The 12,675-nt window shown below is 38.6% G+C and overlaps 1 protein-coding gene across 4 annotated transcripts in view; it reads right to left on the bottom strand.

The window, feature by feature from the left end:
- Hdhd2 (haloacid dehalogenase like hydrolase domain containing 2) overlaps nucleotides 1-9,570 on the bottom strand; it is a 33,396-nt gene extending 23,826 nt beyond the window's left edge. The window contains exons 1-2 of one of the 4 annotated variants that reach the window (XM_015482399.2): nucleotides 9,436-9,570; nucleotides 1,922-2,032 (exon numbers count right to left, since the gene is read on the bottom strand). In XM_015482399.2, the coding sequence (XP_015337885.1) occupies nucleotides 1,922-2,025 (104 nt within the window). In that variant the 5' untranslated portion in view covers nucleotides 2,026-2,032; nucleotides 9,436-9,570. The other 3 variants (XM_048806266.1, XM_015482401.2, XM_015482402.2) reach the window with 3 other exon arrangements.
- Between the last annotated feature and the right edge of the window lie 3,105 nt (nucleotides 9,571-12,675).

The following is a 12,675-nucleotide window of genomic DNA, read 5'->3' as shown; positions in this document are numbered from 1 at the left end:
GCTTTATACAGCTAGGAAGCAAAAGGGCTGAGACAGGAATCTTCTGTGTCCTGGGACAATGATCCACCTATATTAAGACAACAGATGCCTCAGGATTTTATTAGACACTGCCTAAGCCCTAATGAGTTATTAAATTTATAAACAGAAACTACCTGGACAACTGGAAAAGACATTCTTTTTTTTTATATATCAAAAGAGGTTCTCCCCTTGAACAACTTACATGCAAGATTAATTTGATTCCATGGCCTGCTTTTGAAACAAATTGGCATGATATCAGAGAAATAATTCATTTAGCCTTATTTAAAAATGGAAAATTTTTTCTTGTTTTACAATGTTTCAATTCAAAAATCTAAAAATAATTTGAATTTAGTTTTAATTTAGAATTCTTTATTAACATCCTGTTGCTTTTTATTTAAATCAATCCCCCAAAAACCATAAGGCATGAAAGTACTAACCAAGCCAAATAAAGCAGAAAAGAGATTTCTATGTATTTGCCTAAAGAGCATTAAATACATTTATGATTACATAATTCACTGTAATCATGATTACCTCTATAACATCTGTGTGGCAGCTTTTCTACAAAACACATTAAATTTGGTGGTTTACTTTACAAAAGAAATTGATTACTTCTACATAGCTATTATCCTAAAAATGAGTGAGTATGAAATAACCACATCATTTTTAATGAGTTTCTTTAAAAAACTTTTACTAGTCCCTCAACTTTCTTTAGTCTATTTGTTTCTATAGAAACCAAACTGGCAGTACCAGTACAGTGACTTCTCCAGGAGGGAAACCTGCCAGTGCCTGTGACAGAATGTGTCGGTTCCTGCCCCTAAAGAACGGCAACACTCAGCGAGTTTACAGAGCTACTTTAGAAATGTCACTGTTCACCAAAAATACTTCTTGCAGTCCAGAGCAGAAAGCTCATTTTTTAAAGCAGTAAGAGCTCTGTCCACAGGAGCAGATTCATCAACAGAGATCCATCTTTGTTCCCAGAAAGCCTGACTCTGAGCAAGAGCATGTCAAGCAGTGAGAGAAAATACAGCTGTGTGTCTGATTTCTTTGGGCTTTAAGCAATACACTCACTGTTCATCATTTTTCTACCTGTAAAATGTCATCATAACTCCTAAAGAAATTGATACACAAATCTGTTTGTATTTCTTGGTTCTCCAAATGGAAAGTAACCTCTCTGGGAGAATACAAAGTCTTGTGTCAATCTTTTGCCTAACTCCTAGTGCTGTGATACTTGACATCAGATTTTCTGATTAACAGCATATAGTGAACATTTTAAGGTTGGAAAATGATAGGCACCAAATGCTAAGTATTGCTGATTTTGAAAACCTCCCTAATTTTTTTCTTTTAGGATGAAGATGCTTAATGCCAGTTATTTATTCTGTTTTGCTGGCATTTTTTTTTCAGGAGAACTAGAAGCAAACATACACATTCAGTTCACTTGAACATGCTTTTATTGTATATCCCATAGAATTCCAAGTCCCGTAATCAAAATTTATTTGAGCACATTCAATGTTAGATGTTAGGTAAAGCTAGAGGGGGCAGAAAATGCCTTGTATGTGAGTGTGCTACATTTTGATTCCAGAATTTATTTGTGACTTTTCTAATGCTACTTATTTCACATTTTAGAAACTTGAGTTTTCATTCCTGAATTTACATTACTGACTTAGAAAGATACACACAAAGAACAAAGGGACTACAGCAAAAGTCCAGACCTAATAAAGGGTTAGACAATGATGTTCAAAGGATATTACAATGCATACATCTTCTCGCTAAACCCAAGGCAGTTCCTAGATATAAGGTAAGCTGGTGAAATGCCATCTTAAGGCCATCCATTTAGCTAATGATCTGCCTTGGTAAAATGGCACTTACAAACATATTTGTCAGCTGAACCTGGAGGATAGCTTGCCTTTTAAGAGCTTCCTGTGCGCCTGGCACAGCTGCATCTTCAATGTGAAGTGTGCCATTGAGATCTACCAAAACAGCTTTTAATGCACGGCGAACTGCCATCATTCATTCCCTAGGAGAGAGCAAATGAAATTAAAAATACAGCTTCAGAAACAATGGACAATTAAAAACTGATAAGTCTTCAAAAATGTCATTCACATCCAGAAAGATATTGCTTAGTGTTAAGCTGCTTGCCTTTGGAAAAAGAAATGTTTTTTAAAACCAAAAACTCAAAATTTGATCCATAAAACTTGCGTAATGCTTACTTTAAAAAGGTTGAATTACATCTATAGAAAAAGAAATGATACAAGAGATATTATTGCTTACTTTCAGGTTTCTTAAAGTAATTCTTTGATGAATAATTATTTTAAAACATGAGAATGATGTGTTTGTTCTGAAGAATGGGTGGTAGAAGCAAGACTTCAACAAGACCTTCCTCATCATGAGTTATGTATAATTAAAAATATTCTAATTGCCCATCTCCACTGCTATGTCCCCAAATGGCACACGTGGCTAAGGAGCTACCAGTATTTACGGGTCACCAAGGAAGAAATTTCAAGTTTCATAGCAATTTTAAAGTAAGGAGATATTTCCATTGCCTTACAATCTACAACTTTCCTTTTGCATATTTTCCATTTAGATAATTTCTATTGTGAGCTATAGCATCTATAGAACATAAGATAAATGTGGTTTAAAGATAATAAAGCGTAGGCAAGAATAGCATGGGAGCTAATGAAAAAGGATGGGATTGATTTATACTTTTAAAAAAACTAACCCATTTATTCAGTCATTTCTTTTTCTTATTTGGCTGTTTTTATAAGGAAGTATGTTACACATACCAAAAAGTAGAAAGGATATTACAACAACTCCATTTCCCCATCATTCAGCTTCAGAAATGAGGCAGATAAAGCTGGGGTCTTCCCTATACCTCCTCTCACGCACTGCCATTCTTTCCCTTCCCACAGTAGCCACCCTCCTGACTTTTATATATTCAAAGCTTTATACTAAGGATACTTGGTGTACACTTGGCAACTTGCTTTATCACTCAACATTATCTTTGTGAGATGTGTATATGCTACCATACGTAGTTACATTCATATATTTTCACTGCTGTATGGTATTCTATTGTATAAATACACCCTAACTTATTTATCTGCTCTCCTAATCATGAATATTCAGGTAGTCTTATATACCACAAAGTGCATCTGTAAACACCCTTGCACACATCTCCTGGTGGACACACGCGTGAGCATTTCTCTGGGGTCTTGCTGGGTCTTAAGGTGGACGCTCATCCTCACCCTATTGTTAAGTTGCCTTATTCATTTGGATCCTTATAGGGCAAATGTTTACTAAGCACTTACTATGTGTTTAGCTCTGGTATAATAGCAAAGCTAGAAGAGCCACCTCCTTTAAAATTAGAAGCAGAGGGAAAGGATTAAAGTCGGTTAGAAAAAACCTGGGAGGTGGAAGCAGACAATTACCAAAGATTTGGGAGAAATGTTCTGGGAAGAGTTTTTGAGTAGTTTACGAAAGGAATCTTCCGTTGGGACAGAAGATCGGTGGGAGGAAGACCTCTCCTGCCCAACTCTCTCTCTCTGAGATGCGTTTGAGGGTTTGCAGCCAGCAGTTATTAGGACTAGGGATTGGTCCAGGTTCTGCCTCAAATTCATTATTTGTGGATGGCCAAGTTTACCCTCTCTGGGCCTGTGATTCTCCTTATACAGGAACAAAGGCAGGATGAAGCTTTGAGCTTTACCTATTGCTTAGGAGTTCTGAGTTGGAAGAATCAAGGTGTGGCATGACTCCCCAAATCCCTAATTTTCTCCTCTTCAACATGGGTTTGCTAATCCCCTTAGGACCAACTTCCCAAGGCTGCCAGGAAAACTCCAGATCGAACTGTGCTATCCTTTGAAATAACTGTTTTCCCTTACATTCAGTCCTGTCAACTTAGAGGGATAGCAAAGATGACCCCTGATTTCTTCACAGCTTCTGGCTTTTAGCATTTCTGCTAAACATTGTTCCCAGACCCTGCTCCCATTCCAAGTCAGCCATCTCCCTCCAAACACAGAGAACAAACATACAAAATAAAACCACCATCAACCTCAGAACAGAAGCAAACTGCTGGAAAGTACTGGCCAATGATTAGTATCACACTATACTCAACAATTTTTTTCTAAATAAATTAAACAACCACATGTTTAAGGTAAAACAAACTTTCAGACGGGAGAGTATTTTCATGACTTGAGGACAGGACAGGCTATTTAAAACAAGATGTAAAAGCAGAAACCATAAAGGAAAAGACAGATAAATTCAACTATGTTTCAACTATGTATAAACAGAATGTGAATGAAAATATTCAGAACCAGTGTTTAACATGTAAGAAAGGACAAGACTCCAGGAAATACAAACTATAATTATAAAGAAAAGGACAAATGACCAGAGAGAAAAATGGAGTAAGACCTCAACATACACTTTATGAAAGAACACAACTGAGCTCTGTCTCTCTGCTTCCCCTCTGCTAAGAGCTACGAAAGGAATCTTCCGTTGGGACAGAACATGCTTTGCCCTTTTGCCATGATGTTTCTGCCTTGGAGCTGGCCATCATGGGCTGAATCATCTCACTGAAGCACAGAGCCTACTGGATGAATGCCCCTGTGTCCCAGTCAATAGGTCCAATGAAGGTCTTGGCTGATGGCCAGAACCAACCATCAATCACTAGATATGTATATGAGCTTCAGATGATTACAGCCCCAGCCATCAAACCACCAGCCCTAAGCAAGGTGGAGTTGAGTAGAGTCAAGCTATCCCTGCTGAGTACTGCCCAAACTGCAGGCTCATGAGTAAAGGAAACAATAGCATTGTTTAAAGATAGCTTGGAGATGATTTGTTTATCGGCAATAGAGAAGTACAGTGCTCTGGGTGATTCCTTAGCTTGCTCTGAGAATCCAGTGTCTGGATAACTGTGTGAAGATCTGGGGGAGGCCAGAGGGCCAGATCCTAATAGTAGTGATGGCTTTGCATTTTGGGCAAGTTCTTATTGGTTTAGAGCATCTCTCGGGGGAATGTGGGGCAGAACAAATCTCATTAGTAAATAACATGAAGATGCTCAAAATTCACTCCTAATAAAGAGAAATGCATATTTAAAGCACAATGAGATCACCACACCAAACCAACAGACATGCAAAATTATTAAGTCTGAAAATACAACATATTGTCAACAGGAATTCACAGATCCTGTTACCATTATAAACATTTGGGAAATTAGTTTGGCAACACTAATACTCTACAACACAGCAATTCCACTCCCAGATATTACAAGTTTGAAGGACTCTCTCACTTAGTACCATGAGACAGGAACAAAACGTCCACAGCAGTACTGCTGGTAAACAGCCAGAAACTGGACACAACACTAATGTCTACCAGCAACAGAATGGGTAAATAAATTGTGGCACACCCATGTATAGAATACCAAAACCAATGGAAATGAATGAAGTAAATTTACACACATCATCTTAGACAATTCTCAGAAATCAACCATAGAATATGTCACAAAATGATTCACATGGTATGGTTTCCTATAATATTAAAAAATAAGGATGAACAGATAGGCAATAACATTAAAAAAAGAAGGAAATGAGTATCAAAAAGTTAAGATAGTGACTTTCTCTGGGAGACGGGGAGCAAGTGCAAACCAGGAGGAGTACAAAGAGACCCTCTAAGGTCTGACAATGTTTTACATTTCAATCTTTATAGTGAGGGCATAGGTGTTTTTAATTTTACTATAATTACTAAAAATTACAGCTATAGATTAGATACTTTTGTATAGATGATATATATTTCACACAAAAAATAGTCTTATTATGTTTTAGTCAATAATTTCTATATTTACATAACTGTATTATAAAAATTAGTCTGGACAATTATTATACACTTGGCATAAAAAACTCCCACTCTCAAGTCATTGTGAATTTTAAGAAAAACCTTGATTCTACTTGTTTTTTATAATGTCTCTGCTGAAAAAGAAAAAAAAAAAGTGCTGAGACAAAAAAAAAGATATAGGAGCTTTAGTTAATCAAGTTTCAACTACAAAATCATCCCTTTTACAATAGTCCTTATGTTTTTCTATTCATGATCTTTATTGTGACCTTGAAATCAAGGATTATATCAACAATGGCATCAACTGTTTCCTGCCTGAGTGGGGAAACAGCTTGCAAGTCAAAAGCCAATACTGTTTCCAGGGTCTTCATTTGGATGTTTATCAGTTAAAGGGTTCTTTAATTTAAAATATGCTAATTGCACCACAAAAAAAGATGAACAAAATGAAGACATAGCACTGTCATTTCATATAAGGAGGAACATAAAATTGCTTTTCTCAAAACCCAACTTTTATGAAACACTTAATATTCAATAAAAACTTTTTTATTGAAACACCTAAAAGGTGCTATAAAATCACCCAAAAGTGAATAAAAGAACAAAATAGGAACAAGACTGAAAAATAACAGTAAGAATTATACTTTATTAAAATAAAGATCCAAACTGTCCAACTACTGCCAAGGAACTGTCCTAATAAATTCTGATAGTTTTAATCCTTACTAAAAGCATTCACATAGGCATAATGTTTCCAAAACATTAAAAAAAAAAAAGGCCTATATTCTTTGTTAGTCCCAAAGATCATTCTTTTTAAACTCTAAAATGGCTCTTTTGAAACATCACATATTTGACAGTGATTGACCAAGACCTAGAACAAAACTCTGGTATACCACTAGAACTTCAAAATTCATTTACTTTTCTAGGTGATCTCACAAGCTCTCAACCATTTCCGCCATGATCTGTATTCTCAGCCAAACCATTGTTAATACTCATTACCTGAACCATGAATCAGTGTTTGGTAAAATATATAATTATGCTTCAGTATCCCCAGGGAATTGGTTCCAAAGTCAACAGAAAGCTCAAGTCCCATATACAAAGTGGTATATAGTATCTGCACGCAATCTATGCACATCTTCCTGCAGAATTTAAATCATCTCTTGATTACTTGTAATACTTAATGCCATGTAAATAGCTGTTATATTGTTTAGGGAGTAATCACAAGAAAAAGTCTATATGTATTCAGTACAGTTTTTTTTTTTTTTTTCCGGGGGGCGGGGAAGAGTTTTGTTCTGTTGTCAACTGAATGTGTGGTTTCATAACCTGCAGATATGGAGGGTCACCTCTTAATTATAAAATATCAGTATTATCCTCAAAAGAATTATAAAGGCTTCAAAGGTAGTCCATGTTTTTCATTTCTCTTGGGTCCACATCTACCATTTCTCATAGTTTGAATGAATTATATGGAACATCCCTTAGAAGAGCCATAAACAACTGATGGTACCTGCTCAATGCAAAGAAAAGCGTATTCCCTTGCATCCCAAGAGGAACTCTTCCAAGTACTTCAGAGGACAGCTGTCCCATGTATATCCCAAGGGCATCTTAATCCAACAAAGCTGCTTTCGTTTTCCTGCAATCTCTACGAACAAATGACAGCACCAGCAATCCAACGCCAAATCACTTCAGTCTTGAATCTACTTACTCTTCATCATCTTTACTAAAACTACCTCAGGTTTGAAATCATCTCTTGTCTAACCTGTCAACTTCCTAAATGTTTTCTGTTTTCCATCTCCTATTTCCAGCCAGGAATCCATTCCCTGGAATGCAATAGTGTAGCAAAGTACAAGAACAATGGAGGTAAACTCCTGGGTATGAAACCTGACTCTCTAGCTATGTGAACTTAGGCAATTTCCTTAATCTCTCAGCCTGTTTCTTTATTGCTAACATAGAAAAACACCTCTAATAACTGAAAAGAGTATTATAGAAATTAATCCCTGTAAATTACTGTCAACAGTGTTCCATGCTTAGAAAAGGGTGGGTTATGTTTTTGGGGGGTAGGGGAGAAAAAGCACATGATGATGTTTCAAGGGCTACAAAAATCACAGACTAAATATAATGCAAGGGCTGAGAGCATTAGTACAACCTGAGAATTCCAGAGGACATCAATATAAATATGTTCAGGGGCATATAATTCAAAATTTGTGTAAATACTTAAGATAAAACAAGAAATTTTAAGAAAAATATTCTCTTGGGAGGTTGAAGCTCTTCAGAATATGCCTCCTAGATGCTCTAGGGAGTAAAAATTCCCTTTCCTTCCCTGTATGGTACACAAAAGCCTAGAATCACTGTAATCAGTAAATGTCGTGTTATTCAGTTACTCCCCAGTTCACTCTTCCAGTCACTCCCTAATGCCCTCAGGCTAAAGTGTGAACAGCATACACTGGAGTAGAGTCCTCTTCTCCAATTCACTTCCACACCCAGATTCCATGGCACTGTAATTGGGGTCCACTTTATGCTCTGAGTTAAAAACCCTGCTGCTCAACCTTGGGTGACTTATTTTAAAACTGATTTTACTTTTTCTTCTTCCCCCTCCCTTTCCCGAGCAGTTGGGGAAAACAAGACTAACATTTTTCCCACCCAGGCTACAATGTCCTTTGCTGCCTGGAAAGTGTCACTGCCCACCAGAATAAACTCCAAACCGGGGAACTGGAACAAAGGCACTCTCAAGGATACTTGATGGACACTAATTAACTACATATCTACTGATAACATTTAGATCCCGGTCATTGTGTTTCTCTTTTAAAAGCCCTGTGTTCCCACTGACAGGGAGACTCAGTCTCTGGGAGGCCCCGCCTTTCCTCTTTGCTAGCAAATCAATACATCTTTTTCTTTTCTTTCAAACCCTTGTCGTAGTTATTGGATTGACACCCGAGGGGTATCTGCAGTGCACCTCCCCCATCAATGGACTTTTATCTGAAATCACTTTTACTCCCTAAATACTACCACTCCTACCCCACTCCATCCTCCTTTCCCTCTGGTCAATTCCTTTTCTTCTGGGTAGGGTTAGGTACCGCAAATGGTCCCACTGTCAGCATCATTCTATCCTGGTTACCTGCCTGGCCCTCTCCTAAACTGTGAGCTCTGCACAAAGGGACTATGTTGCCATTTCCACTGCATCACTTAAACGCTCAATAAAAGTGGACTGAATTCATGAATCTAATCTTCGGAGCTGTAAGGACCTAAGACTAAGGATCCTCCAGTACGAACCAACATCGATACCCCGCGCCCCGTCCCCAATCCCCGTCTACTGCGGGGAAGGCGCTTCAAGCCCCGCCACTGCAGTCACCACCGAGTGGGAGACACCGCGCACTGCAAGTGCCTGAACCGCGCACGCGCAGACGGCCGCGACCGAGGGGCTGCTGCCACCGGGTGTGACGTCCTCCCAGGTCGGGCGCGCAGTTTGGGTTGGGCCCGGCCTGGAGGGAGGGCAGTGGTCTAGGGACGCTGTCGGTATTTTCCCAACCCTGTCACAAGAAATGCCGCTTCCAACAGGCGTGCCGCCACCGTTCCTAATTCCACTTTTCTCTTCCGTTCCGAGCAGCTCCTCACCCCCACTCCGCGTGCGGTCGTCAAGAGCCAACCCGGCCGCACAGTCCGAAGGGCACCGAAACCCGTCTCACGCGCCAGCAGCCGCCCAAGGGACACCGGACACTGGGCGCGGGTCGCGCCGGAAGTCCCGCCCCAGGCTCCTCCCATCCGGCTGGGGCTCTGGGCCTGAGACTCCCAATGCCGGGGGTCTCCACCAAACCGCGCCCGGGGAAGAGGGGACGTTGTTTTAAGGGTCCGCTCAAGCAGGGGCGCGGCCGGTTGGGTCCGGATGCACCACGGAAAACAAAACCTCTGCCTTTGCTCAGGAGCCGTTTTCCATCTCACAGACCATTGCTAACCAAGTATTATTGGGTAACAGTCTCTGCTTGCTTCATTTCTTGTGCATTCCCGAGGGCTAACTCAGAACTCGCCTGCAAGACACTTTCCATGAAACATCCAGTGTCCAAGTTGTCATTTCCTCCTTTGCTACTTGAACAGCATCTGGCATTTATTGCTGTCTCCATTACCCACCATCACAGGCAAGACACCAGCCATGGTTTCCCACACCAGCCATTCCATAACCTTGCTGGCAGCTTTCTCACCCTTCTGCTTTCTCTCTTCGGGCTTCACCTGCCGGTTCGCAGGGGAGCAAGATTTCAGAGGTAAAACAGAAATTTGTGATACGTTAGATTGGGGGTAAGGGAGAGGAAGGCCTTAAAATAATCTCTAGGTTCCAGGCTTGAGCAAATAAGTGTGGGGTCACTGACTATGTTATCTGGACTTAACTGCTTCCTCTTCAAAAGGCTTTTCTTGTCAAAGGGCAAGAAGAACAATGAAAGGATGAGACCTCAAAAAGGAAAGGCTAAATTTGGAAAAGAGATGGGGCAAAAACTACAAAGGAATGGAGACATAAAGCAGTATATGAGCCAGGTATGGTGGCACACGCCTGTGATTCCAGCGGCACGGGAGGCTGAGACAGGATGATTGTGAGTTCAAAGCCAGCCTCAGCAATGGCGAGGCACTAAGTAACTCAATGAGACTCTGTCTCTAAAAAAAAATACAAAATAGGGCTGGGGATGTAGCTCAGTGGTCAAGTGCCCCTGAGTTCTATCCCCATTATCCCAAAAAGCAAAACCAAAACAGTATATGAACTAAAGGAAAAACAGTATGTATGATTCCAAAACTTATCTTGATCATTATTAATACCCTTGGACTAATCCATGGTGTCCCAGGTCATTGCAAATAATGTTTTCATAACATGATATCTAATGAACAATTGGAGCAAGGGAATTTTTGGTAAAATAGTTATATTGTTGCATATCAAAACTATTTTGGTAATAACCTTTAAACTAATAAATCAATGAGAAAGTGATTTACTTCACCAAAACCATTTTACTTCGGGTGGACAACTCTTTATCTTATCTTTCACTGAAGATATCAAAGATTGGTCAAAAAAATTGGTCACAAATTTTTCCCCATATGAGGGTCCAGTGCTATTCAGAAAGCAAATTTAAAGATGAGGCAACCCTTAAATTACTGAGATCTTAGAAAGTCTGCATTGAGTGAAATGGTAAAAAGGTTTTGCTTGGCATTAGTAATATTCTATTATTTTTTACTATTCACATATATTGCTTTCTCTCATTTTGAGTGCATACACATATAAACCCAAGTGACTGCCTGTACCTAATGAACACAGACCACATTTTCTACTCCTGATAGATCTAAAGCTAGAATTAAAAAAAAAATACTTTTAGCCATATTTTTGAGAATTTAGAATTTTGGAGAATATCTTGAGAAGCTTGGAAGGAAGAGGGGGCTAAACAGTGGGCCTTTGGAACCCAGCCAACTTCAACTAAAAATGGGTCTGCCTTCATGTTTTAAATATTATAGTTCTATTTTGGAATTTCTTTGTAAATCTGATTCTGCTGTTTATAACCAAAATTTGAAAACTGTACTTGATTAAGGATTAGGGTATAGATTTTATTAGTATCTACAGAGTACAGCCAACGCTCTTCAAATAGTTCAGAGGCACAAAGACATAAGGCCTGAACACATAAAGACCACAAACATGATATTTGGAGTTCAGAATGATCACAAATTTGTTAATCCTGAGATAAGGGGGAAGATGTAAGCAGGCAATCCGGCACTTAAGTTACAGTCTACTAAAATAAGATCCTATGGTTTCTGATTTCTAATTGCTCCGGAAAATCAGGACCACTACCTGAAAGTATGTTGATTTCCTTTTGGCCACATTAAAACTGGGATTGTATAAGTGGCCTCCAGAGGTGAATCATTTTGATGTCCAGTGCTTACTTTCAACTACTTTGCTGCAGAATACTCAGACCCTGCCTCGCCATGATTGCTCCTCAGTGGAGTGAGGACTTGGGTAATATCCTGACACTAAATTAACATGAAAGTGTGTTGTAATGTCTTACATGAAAAACGGCATCAGACCAAAGTCTCTTTTCTCTTTTAAATAAAATTTGTATGATTCATGGTATGTGGAAAATGAGAATGCCTTCAACTGATTTTTAAAAAATCTGTTTAGAGGTTCAAATTTGACTCATACACCAATTCTTTGTTAAGCTGAAAGAACATCACCTCTAAGTATCAAATATGTTAGTTATTTATATGAAGTAAGTATCAACTAACATTCCTTGGTAGATTTTCTTGGTCCAGCTGCAGGGCCACATTCAAAGCTAAAGATCATCCATCTCTAACTCAGGTGTCACCAATAGGTAATTCAATACCACCTGCTCTATGGAGCAGGTTTTGGAAATAACTTAAGTCATGGAATAATACCCATTAGACCTGGTGATTTATGCCAGCAATTCAGGTAATTCACTAAAGGAAAAAAATGGATTTTGAGTGTTTACTTTCATTAAGTCTACACTCAGCAAAGAACATTTAAGAGATATTACACAAAAAAACAGATTAGTATAATTAATACTGACAGGCTTATGCTAAAATACAAAAACAAATGCTTGATTTGAAAATTCAACTTTATTTACAAAAGTTCTATCAACAAAGATGCCATTCCACCCCTTCAAAATAACTGATAATTTTCAAAAAACCATTTACATGGTTTAAACCTTTCTACATAAAACCATATTATGGGATAAGCAAACAACCTTACAAGATGATTCAAGACATATAAACAAAAAATAAAAAACAACATCTAGCATGAATGCTCTATTGAAGAATTCTTCTCAATGAAGAATTAAGAATCACACTTTTTTTTTTTTTTTTTTTTTTTTTTTA

Source organism: Marmota marmota, unplaced genomic scaffold, assembly GCF_001458135.2.
Source record: "Marmota marmota marmota unplaced genomic scaffold, marMar, whole genome shotgun sequence".
In the NCBI taxonomy this organism is placed as follows: Eukaryota; Metazoa; Chordata; class Mammalia; order Rodentia; family Sciuridae; genus Marmota; species Marmota marmota.
The sequence above is the reverse complement of the archived record's forward strand: the minus strand, read 5'-3'. Positions and strand labels throughout refer to the sequence as shown.